The 20746-nt window shown below is 41.9% G+C and overlaps 2 protein-coding genes across 5 annotated transcripts in view; one reads left to right on the forward strand and one right to left on the reverse strand.

Moving 5' to 3' along the window:
* Window positions 1-6545: 6545 nt before the first annotated feature.
* On the reverse strand, window positions 6546-7078 carry LOC122723091. Its single transcript, XM_043953846.1, has 2 exons — window positions 6972-7078; window positions 6546-6873 (listed from the first exon to the last, which is right to left on the reverse strand). Exons 1-2 carry the CDS (start codon window positions 7076-7078, stop codon window positions 6546-6548), a joined length of 435 nt encoding a protein of 144 aa, XP_043809781.1.
* A 5630-nt stretch (window positions 7079-12708) lies between these two features.
* The window catches only part of LOC110609281, a 31951-nt gene continuing 23913 nt past the window's right edge, over window positions 12709-20746 (forward strand). The window contains exons 1-8 of one of the 4 annotated variants that reach the window (XM_043952012.1): window positions 12709-13095; window positions 13640-14240; window positions 14356-14480; window positions 14587-14681; window positions 14783-15019; window positions 18678-18768; window positions 19472-19523; window positions 20219-20284. In XM_043952012.1, coding sequence (XP_043807947.1) covers window positions 13657-14240; window positions 14356-14480; window positions 14587-14681; window positions 14783-15019; window positions 18678-18768; window positions 19472-19523; window positions 20219-20284 — 1250 coding nt within the window. In that variant the 5' untranslated portion in view covers window positions 12709-13095; window positions 13640-13656. The remainder of the gene's footprint in view (window positions 13096-13639; window positions 14241-14355; window positions 14481-14586; window positions 14682-14782; window positions 15020-18677; window positions 18769-19471; window positions 19524-20218; window positions 20285-20746) is intronic. The other 3 variants (XM_043952007.1, XM_021748745.2, XM_021748746.2) reach the window with 3 other exon arrangements.

The following is a 20746-nucleotide window of genomic DNA, read 5'->3' on the forward strand; positions in this document are numbered from 1 at the left end:
AAAGAGAGATACAATTGGACTTTTAACAAAATGATTGAAATGTCAACGGGTAAAAGCAGAACATCAAGTTCCATCAGAGTTATTGCAGCCTATCATTATACCAAAATAGAAATGGAATAAAATTACCATGGATTTTGTAACAAGATTGCCGCTCACACTAAGAAAGAAAGATGTCATTTGGGTAATAGTTGACAAGTTAACTAAATTAGTACATTTCTTACCAATCAAAATAGATTATACATAGGAAAATATGCAGAATTGTACATTAATGAAATTGTGAGACTGCATGGTGTTCCTATCTCTATCATATCAAATAGAGATCTAAGATTAACATTCAGATTCTGGAAAAAACTACATAAAGCTCTGGGTACTAGATTGGTAAGAAATTTGATTCAATTTATTAAGTAATTCGATTCAATACAATTATATTTTTTAAAAAATTCAATTTAATTGATTCGATTCGATTTTTAAAAGAGAAAAAAGTAAAATTAAACCAAATCGATATATATCATTTTAGATATTTTTAATTACTTAAATCATTTATTGCCAAATGGTTAAGGAACTTTTTTTTTTCCACTCCTAGAATAGGGTTTAGATCTTTTGGCCTTTTTATACCTCTTCTCCTTTTTATTCTTTTTTTATACATAATATAAAGTTTTCATCTTTAGTTGAAAACCCTTACTGCTCTCCATTCTTTTCTCTTGAAAATTTAGGAGTCCTTCATTCTTATTCTACTAGTATATAACTACAACTTAACTTTCTTAATCACGGGTTACCGTTCCTCCCCTATTATCATTGTTCTTTTGCCTCATTATGGTCCCTCCTCCACCTCGCTACCTTCGCTCCTCCACCTCGGCATTCTTTGAGAATTTCAAAGCAGTACAGAGTCACAATTCAAGCTTTTTAATTTAGTAAAAACCACCTCTGCTCTGCTCATCACTCCTTTGCCCCTAATACCATCCATCCTTTGTCTCTGCCGGTCATTTCTTAAGTTGGCGGCACTTTGAAATTTTTGGAGCATATGATTTGAACCTTTGAGATTTTTTTGTCTTGGTATATTTATTTTTGTGTATAAACTTTGGATTAAATTTAGTTCTTCAATTCTTTAGTTTCTATGTTGTAACTTGTATGGTCTTGAGAATTTATTAAAATATTAGTTGAAATATTAATGAGAAGTTTAAAATTTTTAAATGAATTTAGGTGAATATTGATGTAAGAGATGATAAATCTGTGTTAGGGTTTTTTTATTCAATTTTCAATTCGATTGTAATCAACATAACTCTTTTATTTTGATTTGGTTCAGTTAATTTTTATATTTTTGATTCGCTTCGATTTTTTAAAAATTAAAATTTAATTCTAAGTTTTTTCAATTTAATTCGATATTAATATTCTGAGATCCAGAGAAAATAGGGTTTACAATGGTTGAGTAAGCTTGATCTGAGAGGAGGGGGCTCCTCTCCTTTTATTCTTTTCTTTTGTCCGTCAGTGACGTCCAACGGCCTTGCTGGGCCACCTGTCTATGTCATACGAATACGTACGTACAAAAGCGTTAGACATCTGCTCCATGCTGAACGGCCATTTAATTCTCCCTCGGCACGCGTGTAAACAGATATGTTGCGTGAGTGGGCCGGTTATCCCTTCTCCTACTAAGCCTCATGACCGAGCTGGGGGTGAGGAGACTGAGACCCAAGGGAGGCTTGATTTCGAGGCCGAATGGTCTGGACCGGTCCATTTAAGAGGCTTCATGAACCTCGGACTAGAGCCGTCATCTTGGGCCTGACCTCGTATCGGGGTGGTAAAACCCAGCGGTCATCAATTGCCCCTTTACCTCCTTATCAGTTATTACATGAATGATGAGGGGGTAAATACCGAGAACCCATTATGATCGCATGGCCCGAGGACCATCCCCTTTAAAACGTCTCTTCTTCTCTTTACTGTTTCAAAATTTGAATTTTCCTAGCCTTCGCAGAACTCTTGTTCTTCTCTGTTCTCTGCGCGTTTCGCTCGCTTTGTCCCTCTACCCCCCATCGTTTTCAAGGTACGCTTTTTACTTCACCATAGATAGCCCAAAGCTTCCTGATGTCATTAATCAAGAGTCTAGCATTACTCCGTCCACCCTAAAAAATTTCTTTTCTCGGGAGTATCTGGATACCCCTCTTTTCCATATCCGGGCTCCCTATCGAAATGAGAGGATCGTCCTTCCCGATCCTCCTCCCTCTGGTCTAATCGACCCTCAGAGGGACCACAGTTTGGTCTTTTTTGTCAAACAACGAGAGTATGGTCTGACCTTTCCCTTTTTTCCTTTTTTCATCGAGGTCTTCCGATATTTCGGGATAACCCCTCGAATGCTGGCTCCTAATTCCATTCTATTCATGTGTTCATTCGAGTCTGTTTGCCTGAGCTGGAGGTTCACGCCCTCAGCGCGTCTGTTTGTCACCTTTTTTCGGTTGGTCAAGGCGAGTCAGGGTTTTTACTATTTTACCCCCCGCAGAGGGCTGTCCATATTTTCGGGTCATAAGGACTCAACAAAAGGCTGGGTAGAGGGGTTTGAAGTGGTAGTAGAGCTGAAAAAGGACTCCGGGTTGTCTTGGGAGGTGGAGCTCTCCTGGGAGGATGTCCCTCTAGGCTTTAATGATCTGTCCTAGCTAAGCCTTTTTGAATAAGTCAGGTACCTTCAACTGACTTCTATTGAGAAGAAGTATGACGTCGAAAAATGCATGTTTGTGTCTAGTCTTCAGGACTGCAGGGATGCAGGTATTTCGCTTCGTTTAATTGCTTTGTTTTTCTCTTTTTGATTTTCCTTGAATGCTTTTTTAACTTGTTTGGTTTTGGGTCTCTACAGCTTCTCAAATACCTATGGACAAGATCAAGCCTCTCAAGAATTTCACTTTATCTCAGGAGAGCATGAAGGCCACTCTGGACGCTTTCTGAGCTGGGCGGTCCATGTCTAAAGCTACTAAGGAGGTGGCCCAGGTCATTTCCTCCAGGTCGGCAGGCCGATCTGTTCCCCCAATTCCAGAACCTTCTTGAGCTTCTAAGCCGAGCTCCTGAGGTGCTAGGGCCTCCAAGCCTTCCAGCCGCAGCAGGTCTAGCTCCCATTCTCGTTCTTCCCAGGCCTCCGGATCCCAATGGGCCTCTATTGCGAGGACAGAAGTTGTGCCAAAGGTGACTAACATGCCAGTTGAGGACCCTGGGCTTGTGAGGGCGGATGCTGCTCCGTCTTTTGGGGATGTCCCTGAAGAGAGGTTCGAGGTCTCTCCAGCTGAAGAGAGGGCTCCAGAGGGTGAGATGGAGCTCGTCCCGGCAGGTGAAGGTGTCCAAGGAGCTGGCATCGAGGTTGCCCCTGTTGCTAAGAGCATTCCTGAGGAGGGAGCTAAGTCCGGGTCAGTTGATAATGCTCCTCCTCGGAAGAAGACCTCAGCCGCCAGTGAGGGTGCTGCTAATGGGGCTGTGGGCAAGCGCCCTCTTCCCTCCGATGTTCCTACCTCGGCTCCTGCCCCTAAGAAGTCTCGGGCTTCTAAACAACCGGCCCGAGCTCTGCCTCCCCTCGAGAAAGAGAAAACCCCTGTGGTGCCCCTGCTCTATGCCCCCGACAACGAGATTCTGAACGCAGAAGACGTTACCCATCAATCTCCGATGGGCGTGGTTGCAGAGATACTATGAGAGCAAATGTTTGGTGGGGTCATGGAGGCTTCAGACCCTCGCTTGCTTGCTCTCACCGGCCTTTTGGCTAGCTCTACTCGAGAGCAGGTAGCGTTTCAGTCTCGGACTCGAGGGGAGCTCGGAGACACAATTAGGGAGATGCTCCTCATGGTAAGTTGTACTCTTTGCTTTTGGTTCTTCTTTTGATTTTCGTTGTCCCCCATCTCAACTGTTCTCTCTTTTCACTAGGTGATGGGCCTCTTTATGGAGGTGGACGCTCGCGACCAGTCTCTCCGGGATACGGTGGATCGCCAGATTGAGGAGGCGCGCTATGAGGAGAACCTTGTTGCGACCAATGATGCTTGGGGCCATCTTGCCGCGACCCAAGAGCATCTGAAGACTCTACAAGGGGAACTGTCCTATACCCTAGGTGCTCTCAAGAGGGCTAATGAGAAGGCAGACGTGGCAGAGGTTCACCGCGACGAAGCCTTGGAGCAGTTATCCTCCTTGGAGGAGGTCCGGTGGGAAAGGGACGAGGCTATGGGCCGAAAAGATGAGGTCTGGCATCGGTATGAGGTGCTAAAAATGGATTATGAGGGGGCTCAGGCCCACTGCGATACCGTGATGGCTCAGAGGGATGAAGCCCTGGCTCGGATAGTTGTTCTCGAGCAGGAGCTGAGCAAGCGTGCTGATAATCTTAAAGACCTGACTTTGGCAACAGAGGCGGCAAAGCTTCAAAATCAATATCTCTGCCAAGAAGTCGAGGCTTTGAAAAAGAGGTGTTCAGCCTTGCTCGAGGATGCCAAGCTTGCTGAAGACAAAGTCTAGTTGGTGTGTGAGGAGCGCCTGCAGGAATATAAGGGGTCTGCTGAGTTGAGAGCAGAGATCGATCAGGCCTGTGAGGCGTGGCTTGCGGACTTTAAAGCTTCTGATGAGCTGAAACACGAGATATGGAACAGGGGCTTCCGCATGTTTGCCTCTGGGTTTAATCGGGGCCTGAAAGAAGCCAAGGATGCCCCCTCCACCCCACTAGCTCAGCTCCGAGCCCCTGAAGTGGACTCTGATGGTGAGGAGGTGTGCTATGGGGAGGATGACATCCCTTTGCCTAAAGGAGCTCCTCGCACTGCAACTAGACTTCTTGAAAGGGATGCCGAGCTTGAGGGAGTGGATGAAAGAGAGAGCAGCGAGTCTAAAGAGAGCGATGCTAGGCTTCAGGGAGAGGATGCCGAGTCCCAAGGAGAAGATACTGGACCCCGGGGAGGGGAGATAGTGCCTTTCATGGGTACCGGGGGGTCAGAGCAGGAGGGCACTGGGCTTCCCAAGGACAGTAGGGTAGGTGACAATGTAAATAGTGATGTAATTAGTGATGTAAGTCCTTTACGGATGATCTTTCCTCCTATAATTTTAGATGATTAAATAAAGTTGTAATTTACTTTTCTTTTAATGAGATCTGGCTTTTGTTTGTGTTCACACTTGAATTATTTTTGCTTTTGTCTGTTTTTCTGGTTCTACTAAGCTGCTTAACCTATTCAAAGTTTGACCTGTGAAGGGCCTAATTTGTTTCTCCTATCAGTAAGCTTTTTCTGGCTTGATTTACATTAAGGATAGAAGCTCTTAGGCCATATGATCGCTCAGTAATTTTTCAAGGAATTTAGTTATACTAGGCTGACCAGCCCCGTTACCAATCTTTCCTCCCTTGAGTTAATCCGGGCTGGAATTTTAGTGATTGACTAAACTTCTAACTTGTGAATTTTCCTAATTTTGCAAAGGTGTTCCTGTTTTTTATTTCGCTGATTCATCAGTAACGCAAGCTTGGGCGTATAATTTTTATATAATCAAAGTAGGTTAGATCATATACTTTCTTAGTATGATGAGCTTGTCTTCTTGGTTTTGTTTTCTGTTCTGTGTTTTGTGGAGCTGGGGTTGTGGCTTTGCTCGTCTACTCATGCCTTCGATTTCTTCTTGTTCTTTGGGTTAGAGGGAATTTGTAACTTCTATTTTGCCATTCGGCTTTCTCGAGTTTGGCTCTTCCCTCGCTTAGTCCTTCCGAGCTCAAATATGTGTATCTCAGCTTGGGGTTCAGCCTTTTCAGGCCTGCACTGTTCTTCTCCGATTTTTAGACTTGCTTGAAGTTTTGAGCCCCCCTTTTTTTTATTGCCTGGCCACCGTCTCGAGGCTCTTTGGCTTTGTTCAGATTCAAGCTTTTCATTGGTTTTAGGGTGTCGGGGTCATTTTGGAGCCCGATCTTCATCATCTCAACCGGTTTTGTGGTGCCAGGGTCATTTTTGAGCCCGGTTACCCACCTCACTGAGGCTTTGAACAAGATTCAGGCACTTCGGCCTTACTGTCGCTTCATCGTCTCAGCCGGTTTTGTGGTGCCGGGGTCATTTTTGAGTCCGGTCGTCCACCTCACTGAGGCCTTGAACAAGATTCAGGCACTTTGACCTTACTATCGCTTCATCATCTCAGCCGGTTTTGTGGTGCCGGGGTCATTTTTGAGCCCGGTCACCCACCTCACTGAGGCCTTAAACAAGATTCAGGCACTTTGACCTTACTGTCGCTTCATCATCTCAGCCGGTTTTGTGGTGCCGGGGTCATTTTTGAGCCCGGTCACCCACCTAACTGAGGCATTGAACAAGATTCAGGCACTTTGTTCATGTATGTTTTCTTTTTCTTTTTAAAGAAGGCAAAACAAGTCATGGCAAACAACATCATTTAATAATAATATTCATTTTATTTGCACATTTTAAAGTACAGCTGTTCACTTTACATTTGGTAGGGCTTTAAGGAAAACACCTCTTCAAATGCTGGATATTCCAAGCATGAGGCTCAGGGTTCCCTTGCATGTCCCCAATTCGATACACGCCTGGTTTGATCACTTTGATTATTCTGAAAGGGCCCTCCTAGGTAGGCGCTAGTTTTCCCACTGCAGCTCTTTTTCCAGTGGCTTCCAGGTTTCTCAACGCTAGGTCTCCTATCTTTAGGCACCTTTCCCTGAGTCTTTGGTTGTAGTAGCGAGCCGCCCTCTGTTCATATACAGCGGTACGAATATGAGCTTCTTCTCTTACTTCCTCTAGGGCATCTAGGTTACTTCTCAGTTTATCATCATTGGTGTTCTCGCTATTGAACTGGACTCGATGTGTAGGGACTTGCAGCTCTATTGGAAATACAGCTTCAGTACCAAACGCAAGCGTGAAAGGTGTCTCTTTGGTCGGCGTTCTAGGCGCAGTTCTGAATGTCCACAGGATACTGTTGAGCTCATCCGCCCAATTTCTCTTTGCCCCATCTAATCGCTTCTTCAGTCCCTGGAGGATAGCTCTGTTGGTGACCTCTGTTTGGACGTTGGTTTGGGGATGGGCCACTGAGGAGAATTTATGTCATATGCCCATATTTCTCGTGAATTCCCTGAAAGCATTGCTATCAAATTGCCTGCCATTGTCTGATATGAGCACCCTCGGTATGCCAAACCTGCAGATAATGTTGCCCCAGACGAAATCTATCATTTTTCTTATTATAATTGTGGGGACTGCCTCTGCCTCTGGCCATTTTGAAAAGTACTCCATAGCCACTATTACAAACTTCTTCTGTCCTGTGGTCTTGGGAAAAGGCCCTAGGATGTCTATGCCCCACTGCAAGAATGGCCATAGGCTGGATATGCTGGACTGAGGTGTGGTGGAACGTTGATGGTGTTGACAAACCTTTGGCATACATCACATCTACGGACAAACTCCTCGGCCTCCCTTTTGACGGTGTGCCAGTAGTATCCCTGTCTGAATATGTTGTTTGCCAATGTCCCTGCTCTTTCATGGGCTCCACAGATTCCTTGGTGTATTTCTTCCACCACCCTTACAGCTTCTTCCGGGCTCACACACCGGAGCCATGGGCTGGACTTCCCTCTTCGGTACAGGGTTCCCCTTACCGCTTGGTAGTTGGCAGCCCGAGCCACAATTTTCTTTGCCTCAGCTTTGTCCTCAGGGAGCTTTCCCTTCTCCAAATAATCGAGGTATGGGGTCATCCAGTTCCATTTTTCCTCGATCTCCATTACGGTGTTTGCTTTGTCAAAGGCAGGAGCGCTGATATGTTGTATGTACACCTCGTTCGGGAGCTGTTCCAGCTCTTCTTCAGACAGTCGACTGAGTAGGTCTGCCTCTTCGTTTTCTTCCCAAGGTATTCTTTGGTATCTTACCATGATCCCTTGGATTCCTAGCTCGGCCTCTATGGCCTTTACCCTTGCCAAGTAGTTCTGCATAGTCGGGTCTCTTACCTGATATGCCCCCGTTATTTGGCTGATCACTAACTGGGAGTCGCTATTTATCTCGAGGTCGGTTGCTCCTACTTCCATTGCGATCAGCATCCCGTTTATTAGGGCTTCATATTTTGCTACATTGTTGGAGGCATTAAACTCCAGACGCAGAGCATAGCAAACTTTGAACCCTTTAGGTCCTTTCAGCATTATTCTTGCGCCGCTGCCCCCAGCGCTGGATGCCCCGTCCACATACAACTTCCAGTTGAATTCTCGAGGGGACTGCCTTTCTCTTTCTCCTTCTAATGCTCCCGAGGATGTCTCACCAGGTTCTGCTTGTTTTTCATTGAAGGAGCACTTCGCTATGAAGTCGGCGAGAGCTTGAGATATTATGGTTGTGTGAGGTCGGTACTCTAAGCAGTAGGGGCTAATCTCAATAGACCAAGCCAGCATCCGACCTGAAGTTTTTGGTCTGTGGAGAATTTTCTTCAACAGCTGGTCTGTCATCACTACTCCTTGGTGGCTTTCTAGGTAAACCCTGAATTTTCTGACTGCTAGCAATAGAGCATATGTTATTTTTTCGACGTTCAGATATCTTGTCTCAGCATCTTTGAGCACTTTGCTGACATAGAATATTGGCTTCTGCTCTCCTCCTTCCACTCTCACTAGTACGTCACTGCTCACTTGTTCCGAAGTTGACAAGTAGATCAAGAGCTCTTCCCCTTCCAGCGGACTACTAAGTACATGCGGCGAACTAAGATAGCACTTGAGCTATTTGAAAGCTTCTTGACAGTCCTCGGTCCATTTGAAATTCAAAACTTTTCTCAACTTCTTGAAGAATGGTAGGCACCTTTCTGCCGACCTTGACATGAAACGATTAAGCGCTACTACCCTTCCAGTGAGTCTTTGGACATCCCTTATACAGGTCGGCTCAGGCATTTTCAATATGGCTTCTACCTTCTCCGGATTGGGCTCAATACTCTTTCCACTCACCATGTAACCCAGGAACTTTCCTCCCATGATGAAGAAAGTGCATTTTGCTGGATTCAGCCTCATTCTGTATCGCTCCAATACCTTGAATTCTTCCCTCAGGTCTATCAGGTGTTGCTGAAAAGTTGGACTTTTTACCACCATATCATCCACGTATGCTTCAACATTCCTACCAATCTGGTCTTTGAAAATCTTATTCATCAATCTCTGGTATGTTGCCCCAGCGTTCTTCAGCCCAAAAGGCATGGCCTTGTAACAGTAAGTCCCATCTTCTGTTATGAAAGAGGTTTTTTCCTCATCTGAACTGTCCATTGGGACTTGGTGGTAACCAGACATCGCATCCAGAGACGACATATAATCAAAATCAGCCGTAGAATCAACCATTTTATTAATATCAGGGAGGCGGTAACAATCTTTGGGGCATGCCTGGTTCAGGTCGGTAAAGTCTATACACATCCTATACTTGCCATTGGCTTTTTTCACTAATACAGGATTTGCTAGCCATTGTGGGTACATGACTTCCCTAATAAACCCTGCTTTCTTATCGGCTTAGCTTCGGGGAGGACGTTCAGCTTGTGGGTCATCACCTCAGGGTCTATCCCAGGCATGTCTGATGGCTTCCAGGCGAAGCTTGGGGAATGACCTCGGATCAGGGCTATTACTTCAGCTTTCTGTTCGTCAGTCAAGGCAGCATTGAGGCTGAAAACCTTGTCTATTTCTGTTTCTGATAAGGGGAAGATTTCCAGTTCTCCAACTGGTTCCGTTCTGGCTTCTTTCTTCTCATCCCGGACCTCCAGGACTTTCGAGTCAAATTTTTCCTCTACCGAGCTCGGTTCCAACACTGTGGCTAGGTATATTGCTCTCGCCTCTTCCTGGCTCCCTCTGACTACTCTCACTCCTGCTTCGGTTGGGAACTTCATAGCCAGGTATCTGATACTGGTCACTACCTCAAAATCGTACAGAACCAGCCTTCCCAATATGGCATTATAGTTCAGGGGAAGCTTTACTACCAAGAACACTGCGTAGTGCGTTCGAGCCAAGGGTGCTTCTTCGAGGGTCAGAGCCAATTTCACCTTTCCTTCCACAGGTACCGGGACTCCTCTGATCCCCTTCACCGGGGCCTGATCCCGAACTAACTACTCTTCAGGGACTCTCATTTGCTGGAAGACCCTGTACGGCAATAAGTTCACCTTGCTTTCGTCGTCGACCAGGATCTTCCTGACTCGGTAGTTTTGAATGACGGCTTCGATAACGAGGGCATCATCGTGAGGCATCTGAATGCCATGGGCATCTTCTGGGGAGAAAGAGATGACCGCGGGGGAATGCTCTGCTACTTGCATGACTTCAGCACTGCTACCTTCCCCCTCTCGGCCCCTTTTTCTTCCTCTCTTACTCATCCGACCTCCAGTCCCCCCGACAATCATATTGATGGTTCCACTGAAGCCGTCATTCATGGGTCCTGCCCCCGTCCTCCGAGGTCTCTCTGTTGTAGGATTCTGCTGAGGCCTTTCTCCTTCCAGCTTTTTCACAAAGTTCCTAAGGTGTCCCCTTTTAATCAGCCTTTCGATTTCGCTGATCAGCTGGTAACAATTGTTGGTGTCATAGCTGTGTGTTCAATGGTACTGATAGTATTTGTTAGGATCTCTTTGGCTTGCTTCAGTCTTCATGGGCTTCGGCCATTAGAGAAACTCCTTGTTTTGAACTACCATGAACACTTCGGCTCGGGAGGCATTGAGAGGGGTCAGGGTCTCTGGAACTTGTGGAGGAAATGGTCTTTGGTCCCTCCAGTCCCAGGGTTGTCTGTATGTCTCAAGCTTTTTGTTTGACCTCTTCTCATGTCTTTCCAGCCTCCTTTCTTTTCGGGCTTTTCCCCTGTCTGCTGCCTCCTTGGCGAATCTGCTCATCATCAAGGCATCATCTTGCCTTATGTATTTTTCTGCCTTCTTCATCAGTTCTGCCAGCGAGGTAGGGGGCTTCCTACTCAATGAGCCGAAGAACTCGGGGGAGGTTGTCCCCTTCTGCATGGCTTCCACTGCTCTGCCTTCATCCAGCTCGGGGATCTGCAGGGCCTCCGTATTGAAACGGGCTACATACTCCCTCAATGATTCGTTCCTCCTCTGCCTGACTGTTTCCAAGTAACTGGTTTTCCTGTCAGCTGGTACTCTGACTATGAACCGGCTGATGAAAACGTTAGCCAAATCTCCAAAACTCCTGATACTTCCAGCTTCTAGGCTGTTGAACCACGCCCGTGCTGGCCCTGTGAGCGTCGTAGGGAATACCTTGCACATCAAGGCATCCGATAAGGTCTGCAGCTCCATGAAAGTTTTGTAGTTAAGGACATGCTCCCTTGGATTTCCCGCTCCGTCATATGCTGCCATAGGTGGCATCATGAACTTTTTGGGGATGGCCTCCTGCTGTACCCATCGCAAGAAAGGCGAGGATGTGGGTAAGAGGGCATGATTGTGGTCCTTCGCCCCTAACTCTGCCAAGAGCTGTTCTCTCATTTTTTTTGCAGTTTTTGATCTACGTTTTCTCTTCTTGCCTGGGCCTCTTCTCCACACGATATTCCTCGTCCCATTCTTTGTTTTCTGCTCTCCTGGTTGTTCTGACTGAGTAACTTTCCGCCTCATCATTTTCTATCAACTCCCTTACCCTTCTTCCACGGGCTCTAGCCTCCGGCTCTTCCTCTTCACTGGCCCTTCTGCCTCTTTCTCCAGTTTCTCTGCTGTTTGTTTGGGGGTGATTAAAGGTAGGCTGGGGTTCGTTGGTTCGGGTTGCTTCTATCACAGGCAACACATTCACTGGGGTACTAAGGCCCCTCTGTTGCATCATTTGCCCCAATCAGTGGGCGGTGTTTTGTAACTGGAGGGCCATGGCTTGGAGGTCTTGGTTTGATAAGGTGGTTCTGGGTACATTCCCTGCCGAGCTCAGCGAGGGACTAAAAGGGATTGATGGCTGACTATTGGGAGTCGCAGGGCTGGAGAAAGAGAACTGTTGCCCCTCTTGGGCAGAGCTTAGATTGTTGGGGGTATTGGTAATGTTGTTTTCATTACGGTTGGCCATTATGAATCTCAGTGGGTTTTGTAAGAGTGGAACTACGGCGATGAAAAGATCTTCTTCGTTCCCACAGACGGCGCCAATTGATATTTTGAGATCCAGAGAAAATAGGTTTACAATGGTTGAGTAAGCTTGATCTGAGAGGAGGGGGCTCCTCTCCTTTTATTCTTTTCTTTTGTCCGTTAGTGACGTCCAATGGCCTTACTGCTACTCGGCCACCTGTCTATGTCATATGGATACGTACGTACGAAAGTGTCAGACATCTGCTCCATGCTGAACGACCATTTAATTCTCTCTCGGCACGCGTGTAAATAGATATGTTGCGTGAGTGGGCCGGTTATTCCTTCTCCTGCTAGGTCTTATGACTGAGCTGGGGGTGAGGAGACTGAGACCCAAGGGAGACCTGATTTCGAGGCCGAATGGTCTGGGCCGGCCCATTTAAGAGGCTTCATGAACCTCAGACTAGAGCCGTCATCCTGGGCTTGACCTTGTATCGGGGCGGTGAAACTCAGCGGTCATCAGATATTAAACTGAACTGACTGATTGCACAATCCTATGTAACAATCCGCGAATTATTGTTCTTTATTTGATATTTAAAAAATAGTGTTAATTATATTACAAGGGCTGGCTGCCTGAGCTGAACCTTTAAAGCCTAAGCTTGTCCAGGCTGGGTTTTAACCCGTACACCGGCCCTATCGATCAATTATAAAGGATAGACCGAAGGAGAACTCAGGCCTTTTTTTTCAAACTAAACGTCGTCGTTTTAATTTAGGCTATCGCCTTCTTCTTCCCTTTGTTTCTTCCATCTTTTTCTCCCTCGTCTTTGCCTTTCTTCCTCTGTCACTGAATTCTCAACCCTAATCTACTCTCTCTGTCTCTCTCTCTCTCTCACACACACGCTTCCATTGTCGCCTTTGCGTTTCTCCCCTTCCCTTCTTCTCCCTCTGTTCGTTTATCATGTTAAAGGTTGTCTAATTTCTATTCATTTTCTTCCAATTAGTCCAATTTCTATTTTCTCCGCCCTAATATCGCCCCCTTTCATTATTCAACAACCCTACCTTCAACTGTAATTCCAAAGCTTCGATTTTTGGCTCTTCTGCATTGCAACATCGATTTCAAGTGCACAGACAACGGCCCTGGCATCAGCATTAGCTTCGCCATTTGTAATTCTTTCCTCTCTCTCTCTCCTCTCTTCAATATATATCTGTATTTCCATTGTCATGTTTATTCATGCTTGATAAAAATATGCAAAAGAAGTAATTTATTGAATATGAAAAGAGAAAATTTGGCTCAATTTTGCTATTCAATTTCCTGAATTTATGTTTATAATTTTATTTTCTGTGGTGCATTGATCTCTTTATGTGATTGAGATAAGTGCATCTATATGCTGCATGAGTTGTGTCCTGTTTCAAATAAATATCGTATGTGAACTTTTAAATATTGAGCACCATCCTATTGTAGCAGTTATCACATTCCTGCATTTTTGTTCTGTTTATTTTTATTTCTATTCCTATTCTTTCAAAGTTCGCTGAACCCAATTCACCTTCGATTTAATTGTATCATATAACGATTTGTTGCCACAATTCATTGTCCCCAGAACCAGAATGTTCTACTTGGGCAAATTTACTGATGTGTTGATCTTGGCCTTCGTATTCAACTTTTTTTTCAATTTTTTGAAAAATGCTCTCCCTTGTTGCTGTGTGTCAGGAGAGTAAGAAGCTGCAATGTATACAAGTATAATCAATGGAAGAAATCGGAGATGGGATTTGGTCTTTCTGGCATCTAAACATTATGCTAGGTCAAAACTCCAGGAATATGGTTGTTCTCGATCTTTTAGGCATATAACTAAAGTAGCAGGCCGCACTTCAAATCTTGCTTTCATCAAGAGATACCCATTAGATTCATTTTCATCACAGGGGATTGCTCTGGGATTTAATTTTTCCGGTTCATGTGTGAGGCATAGTACACATTTGACTAATCGTCAATTACGCTTCTATAGTTCTGAAAGTGATGGGAGAAATACCAGTGAGGATAAACAAGCATCTGGAAAAGATGGGGTCAACTTTGATAATGGAAAGGCTCAGCGGGAAGTGGCTAAGGAAGAAGCAGTTCACTCCAATGCACATGCTCGGCTTGCAGAACAGGATCAAAAGGAATGGCTTCACAATGAGAAGCTTGCGATAGAAAGTAAAAGGAAGGAATCTCCATTTTTGTCTAGACGTGAAAGGTTTAAAAATGAAATTTTGCGGAGGGTTATTCCATGGGAGAGAATACATGTTTCTTGGGAGACTTTTCCTTACTATATTAAGTAAATACTAGTTCCATTTATTTGTTATCATTCCATTTTACTCTTTATGTTATCTGGTTTTACTGTTGATATGTTATTGCTTATTTTTAAAATAATGCTGTATTCTATCTTGTAGTGAGAATACCAAAAGTGTTTTGGTGGAATGTGTTGCATCCCATTTGAAACATAAGAAATTCACTGCTTCCTATGGGGCTCGTTTGACGTCTTCAAGTGGGAGAATATTGCTTCAGAGTGTTCCAGGTCAATCACATACCTCGGGTCCTAAAATATGGACTACTTGACTGAAAATAATGATTAATTGTCTGGTTAATATTCTGAAATCAGTTTTTAATGGTACCATCTACAGGTACTGAGCTTTATCGCGAGAGAGTAGTCAGAGCACTTGCACGAGATCTGCAAGTTCCTTTAGTTGTTCTTGATAGCAGCGTCCTTGCTCCTTTTGTAAGATTAGGATAATTTAGGAATTTACTACTATATAATATTTTCTGAATTTCTTGTATTTGACACTTTTTTTGGTCAATGTTCTATTGATTATGTTTCAGGATTTTGGTGATGATTGCTCATCAGAATCTGAATCGGAGGATAATACAGGATCTGCGGAGGAGTGTACCTCAGAGTCAGAGGTAGAGGATGAGAATGACACAGTTAATGAAGAGGATTGGACAAGCAGTGCTGAGGCAAAATCTGATTGCAGTGACGATGATGTGGTTGATGTGCAGGCAACTGCTGAAGCAGCTCTTAAGAAGCTTATTCCTTACAATCTTGAAGATTTTGAGAAGGTGTGTTTTCTAATTAATTAGTTTTATGGAATCCGGATTGGATGGACTCAAGATTGATCTGTTGAGATTCATACTTTGATTGAGCTATTGAAGGTGCTCATCAAGTGGGTTATGTGGTTGTGTTTCCCATGTAAACTTGATTAACTTTTAAGATTCTGACTATTGATGAGAAAATATGTTGTTTTTCTATTGGTGTCACAATAATTAAGAAATTTGTATTTCAGAGTTGATATAAACCTATTATTGATGTTATTAATCATGATAGTTTATCCATGTTATTTACCAGGCATCATAGAGCAATTGTATTTTCTATAGGAGGTATCAATCACTTAGGGGAAGCTAATATGCTGGCTCAGTGAGTTCAGGAGTGCTTCAAGCTACTAAACCTGATTCTTCTTTTATTCATTGTTTTTTCAATTGAGAGGATATATTGCTTCATACAAGAGAACCAGGCTTAAGATGAAACAATTAGGCAAATTCAATGAATAAGAGCTGTAATAGAGAATGAGTGAGTTTGTAATTGTATAAAGAGTTGGTAGGGAAGTTAGGATGGACTACGTGAGTTAGCAGGTGAGCTGGAAGTAGTTAAATAATCTGTATAAATAACAGCTATTTAACTAAAGGGAGATTCTTCAAGAAAATAATCAAGAACGAATCTTTCCTAATCTCTGCTCTCTCTATTTTGTCCCTAATTCTCTCTAACTTTCCTTCTGTTCCTCTATTTCTTCCCTTTCCCCCCCTACTTTTCCCTGTTTCTTTCTCAATCTCTTTGATAACTGGGCCATTAGTTTAGCAATGTTTCAAGTGGTAATTACCTACGGTCTGATTCCTTTGGAGTCATAATTATGGCTAGATCTGTTGTGGTTGGCTGAGTTGGAAAACAAATGAGGTTTCTCCAATAAGGTCAAAAGAAAACTGTCGAGGGATTGTAGAATTGAAGAATTGATGAAATAAGGCAGTCTTAAAGGAGACCAAGAATCCAATTCTTGAAGAATATGAATCCTGGATAATAAATATAATGGAGATTAAGGGCTAGCCAGTAGTACTGATGGTGATGCTGCTAGAATGGATGGCAGAGGTGCTTCTCAACGGTTTGTTGAAGATGTGGAATTTTCAGCTCAAATGGTACTCTTGTTGCCCTTCAATTTGCTGAAATTCGTGAGAAAGAACTTGGGAGTGTTCAGTCAATTCCGATAAACAGTTAACGCTGAGTTCTTGCATTAAGGATGATGATGAACAACAAAAGCTTGAAGGGGTCATTTCAGAATTGAGCATTGCAATAGTCAGTCAGATGGTAAAATTCAATTTTTGATTCAAGATGACATGGGTATCAATAGTGCTGTCAAGGCATATTGACTTTTTAACAATGAAGGTGTTATCAAAATTTCAAGAAACCAAAATGATGTTCTTCTTGCTGGGAATATTTTGATGAGAGGAGGAGATTTTGAAATTTATGAAGATGAGAAGTACTGGATTCTTGGAGAAAATATATTTGAGTTGAGATCATGTAACCTTATGATGTGATAAGGAGAATGAGTTTGAAATTTGGAGAAGACAGGAAGAAATATATTTCTTGTCAATGGATGATTCAGCCATTTGGAAATGTTTGTGGAAATGCCAAAGTGAACTGCAAAGGAATTATGAGAACTGATGATGAGAATTCTATCAAGAATAATCTTCTCCATCACTGAAGTTGTTAAGGAAAAATATGAGAAAGATAATTATATTTATGGCTGGACTGGATATCAAGTGGTATTTTGATCTCAAAGAAACAGAGTTTGGTAGCTTGGAGAAATAAAGAAAGTTAACTTGTGTTAATTACGAGTGTACACTTCCAGTTGAAGATGCTAAATTGAAGGAAAAGTCTTCCTTTTTGATGCAATTTCCCATCATTGCGCATTATCATGCCATGGGGGAGAGATAATGTTACATACAAGAGAACCAGGCTTAAGAAGAAATAATTAGGAGAACTGAAGTGAATGAGAGATGTAATAGAGGATGAGTAAAGGTTGTAATGGTATAAAGTGGTGGTAGGGAAGTTAGGATGGACTGTGTTAGTTAGTAGGTGAGCTGAAAGCAGTTGGAGGAGTTGGAACTGGCGGTAACAGTTACTTTCGAGGGAATAAGCTGTACAAATAACAATTACATAACTAAAGAGAGATTATTCAAGAAAATAATCAAGAAAATGTCTTTCTTCCTCAATCTCTATTCCATCTATTTTTTTTATTAAAATCTCTCTTCTTTTCCTTCTTCTTCCTAGTTATTTTACTTTTCCCTATTTCTTTCTTAATTTCTTTAATAACAGTGCTGAAAGGGTTTCAGTTCCTAACAATCATACATTGGTTTTGTTAGAGTGAAGTGGGTTCAAGATGATTATCAACAGCTTTGTCTTGTGATTTAGTGCCTCAAGTTTGAAAACTTATTTCGAGAGAATGAATTTGTGGGCCTCATATTAAAGGAATTTGGGCTGGTTGGGATGGTACAATTTAGCCATTGAAGAATGAAGCTGTGGATACTTGTGTCAAAGTCAACCAAAAATCTCCTCTCTTTCGTATGTGGTTGAATATGTGGTACTTTTTGAGTGGGTGGTACACCTCTATGTATGAATTTTGTTGGCGGTATATCTCTCTCTGTATGAGTTTTACTTCACTGCCAATGCTTGATTGTCAGGAAACTGAAATAGGTCTGCAACGGCTGTAACGTAACGGTAACAGTAACGGCCTGTTGCTACACAAATTTTTAAAAATATTTTGCAAAGTTCATAAATGAAATGATATTGATTAGATTTAATTCAGAACAATGCATACTAATGCATAATAAACATAAATACATAAAAGATAGATTATTTAACTTAAGTTAAACATCATATAGTTTAAAATAAGAAAGACCAACATAATATTTATAGATTGAGTAAACTATTAGCTCAAAGTACAATTTTAACTCAAAACTAACATTTTGATCCACAAAAAAATTTTGTAAAAAAGGGAAAAAACAACTAAAAACTAAAATAGATAAGGTTTAACTAACTTTTTAAAAGAAATAAGCTTGGAAATAGAGTAGTTTTTTAGAAGAAATAAGCTCGGAAACAGAGTAGTTTATGATGGATCTAAGTTTACATGAGAAATATATAAGGAAGATTGAAATTTGAAAGAGAAATGGAACAGAAAACTTAATGGCCGTTATTTAAAACTATGTTTTCCATCACACATGAAGTCTATATATAATTCATTGAAGAGCTTGAAGTTGCAAATAATTTTTTGATAATAGAATAAAGTGTGCCGAAAAGAACACTTGGTGGCTAGTTCTCTTTGTCCCCAACACACTGCAAGGACAAGAACATGAACAATAGAAACAGCAACAACACTCTCCCTGGCACACAAGCATACACACACACACACTCAATGTTTGGAAATTGCTTCTCCCTAAGAATATATGTAGAATGTATGCACTTATTTTATGTTTAATTTTTTCTGTATTGTTGATTATTCCAGTCTTTCGCTGCCTTTATATAAAAAATTGATCTCACTCTTCCATGTTGTTATAGGAACTTTATTTTCTAGAGCTTGTAGCAATTGTCTTGAACGTTAGAATTCTTCTTTTAGTTATGTACTGTAAAATTATGATCAAATTTATGATTCTGGAATTACATCTATGGCAGAGAGTATCTGGAGAATCAGATAGTTCCCTGGAAGGTTCTAGGCCTGAGGCTGCCGAGTCTTCTGATTCCTCCAAACGCCCACTCAAGAGAGGTTATATTTCTTGGCTACCTTTTTGCTGACCAGTGACCACCTGTTATTATTTTCATTCTAGAACTTTCATGCTTCACAACATGTTTGTTATTCTCTATCAAGTTTCTTTAAGGATAATGCAGTATACTACTTGATGTACTTCCCTTAATTCTTTCTCATTAAAATTTTTCTTATCATTAATACAAGTTTTTCTTCTTTCCTCTGCGTTTAGTAGATTTTGGCTTTGATCCATGGGGCTGGCATTAACATACAAGAATGTTCAGGCTTTCAATAGACATGACAAATAATTTGATGTCTATGATTTTTTTTTTAAAACAAATTTTAGATGGTGCACATATATCTTTCTGGTACATCTTGTTCAAATTTCACGATGCCAGTGAGTGTTTGCATGCTTGAACTGGAGATAGAGGTCTGTTGGTTAGAAGGAATGCAAATGGCGGCCCTACTGGAATTATTTTTATGTTATGGTGGTTTAGTTGTTCTTGAGTTCTTCTATAACAAATCCAAATATCTGCTTTTTTCTTTTTAACCTATGGAACTTTAAATTGATTCTATTCTTTAAGTTCATTGGAAATTTTAAGTTTAAACCAATTAGGGGTATTGCTGGTACTATTTTTCAGTTCATTTTAATTTCAGATTTTGTTTTTATCATCATCTGTGTTCATCCAATCACCTGTATTCTTTTTATATTTTCTTTCACCAGGTGATCGTGTGAAGTATATAGGCCCTTCTGTGTGTATTGAAGCTAATGACAGGTATTTGTCCTGTGTCTTGGATGCAAGTTTTGGCCTGTAGAAAAAAAAAAGTAACTAAATTTCAGATTTAGAATCAATTTGTTAATTTTGTTGCCCAACGTTATATCTAACTCTCCTATCAAATTTTGTTGTCTTCATGAGGAGCTTAAAATTTTAATAAATTTGTTTACTTCTTTCTGCTGTTTTATGCAATTCTGAATTAATTTTCCATGGTGAAATATTAAAGAAATGCATGCACAAGTTTATTGCACATGGTTTTGGGGTTCAATGTATTTGGCTTCAGATTGGGTTGTTGCGTTCTGGTTGCTTGAGACATTACCAACTAGCCAATGAGCTGGACCATTGTGACTCTATAATCAGAGTACCGTGTTTACAAGAATGTGCAGCACTTTGCAGATTCTTAGTTTGCTTCATTTTTTTAATAATTATTTTGCTATTTCTCCATCTTGTTGTCTGTACTCATGATCAGGTTACTTGCGTATTTTATTTATTTTTCCTCCTTGATAGAGTGTGATGGATTATTGTCAAGCTTGCATATTTTGTTTGACATTTGGACTTGAGACTGCTACGCTCTTAATTGGTTTGATATTGTTATTTTGGTTGGGCATCTGTTGAGGAGATGGTCTTGTCCATGGTCTGTCTTTTGAAAATCATTTAGCATGAGCTCATCCACCACATAAACTTTTACATCACAGGATCATATTGGGCAAGATACTGACATCTGATGGTCTGAAAAATGCATATACTACTATGCGTGGCAGGTGGGTTGGTAAGTTTGAAGTTTGGAAGATAAACACACAAATGCCATCTAGTCTTGGCATTTTATTGGATCTACATTTTTCATTGTGTTTCATCTTCTATTTGAGGATCCAAGGTGGCTCCTAGTTTCTTCCATGTTGTTATCAGTGATGACCTTATGTTGCAGAGTAGATGCCTACCATGGTTGGGATTATAGAGTTAAACATGCAGACAAAAACTTCGGTGTTTCTTCTCTTGCCTTGATCTTTGCTTGATTACTTCTTAGTAACTAATTTTCTACCTTGGTCCTCTCTAGGCGATGTAATTACTTTATGAAGGGTAAAAAGCTTTCATGTTATGTGCTACATATGACTATTTACTGCATAGCACACCCTATTTTTTTTTCTAAGGGTGACCAATTAGTATGTGGTAACGGCTTCCAATTAGGAATAATATGAATAAAAGTTAAAGAGTAGCTAAATCTT

Source organism: Manihot esculenta, chromosome 2 (assembly GCF_001659605.2).
Source record: "Manihot esculenta cultivar AM560-2 chromosome 2, M.esculenta_v8, whole genome shotgun sequence".
Lineage (NCBI taxonomy): Eukaryota > Viridiplantae > Streptophyta > Magnoliopsida > Malpighiales > Euphorbiaceae > Manihot > Manihot esculenta.

Coding starts and splice junctions, on each gene's coding strand:
- LOC122723091 (XM_043953846.1), bottom strand. CDS start 7,078: ATGGCAGGCAATTTGATAGCAATGCTTTCAGGGAATTCACGAGAAATA. Junction 6,874..6,971: donor AAACCAACGTCCAAACAGAG/GTCACCAACAGA, acceptor GTGGACATTCAG/AACTGCGCCTAGAACGCCGA.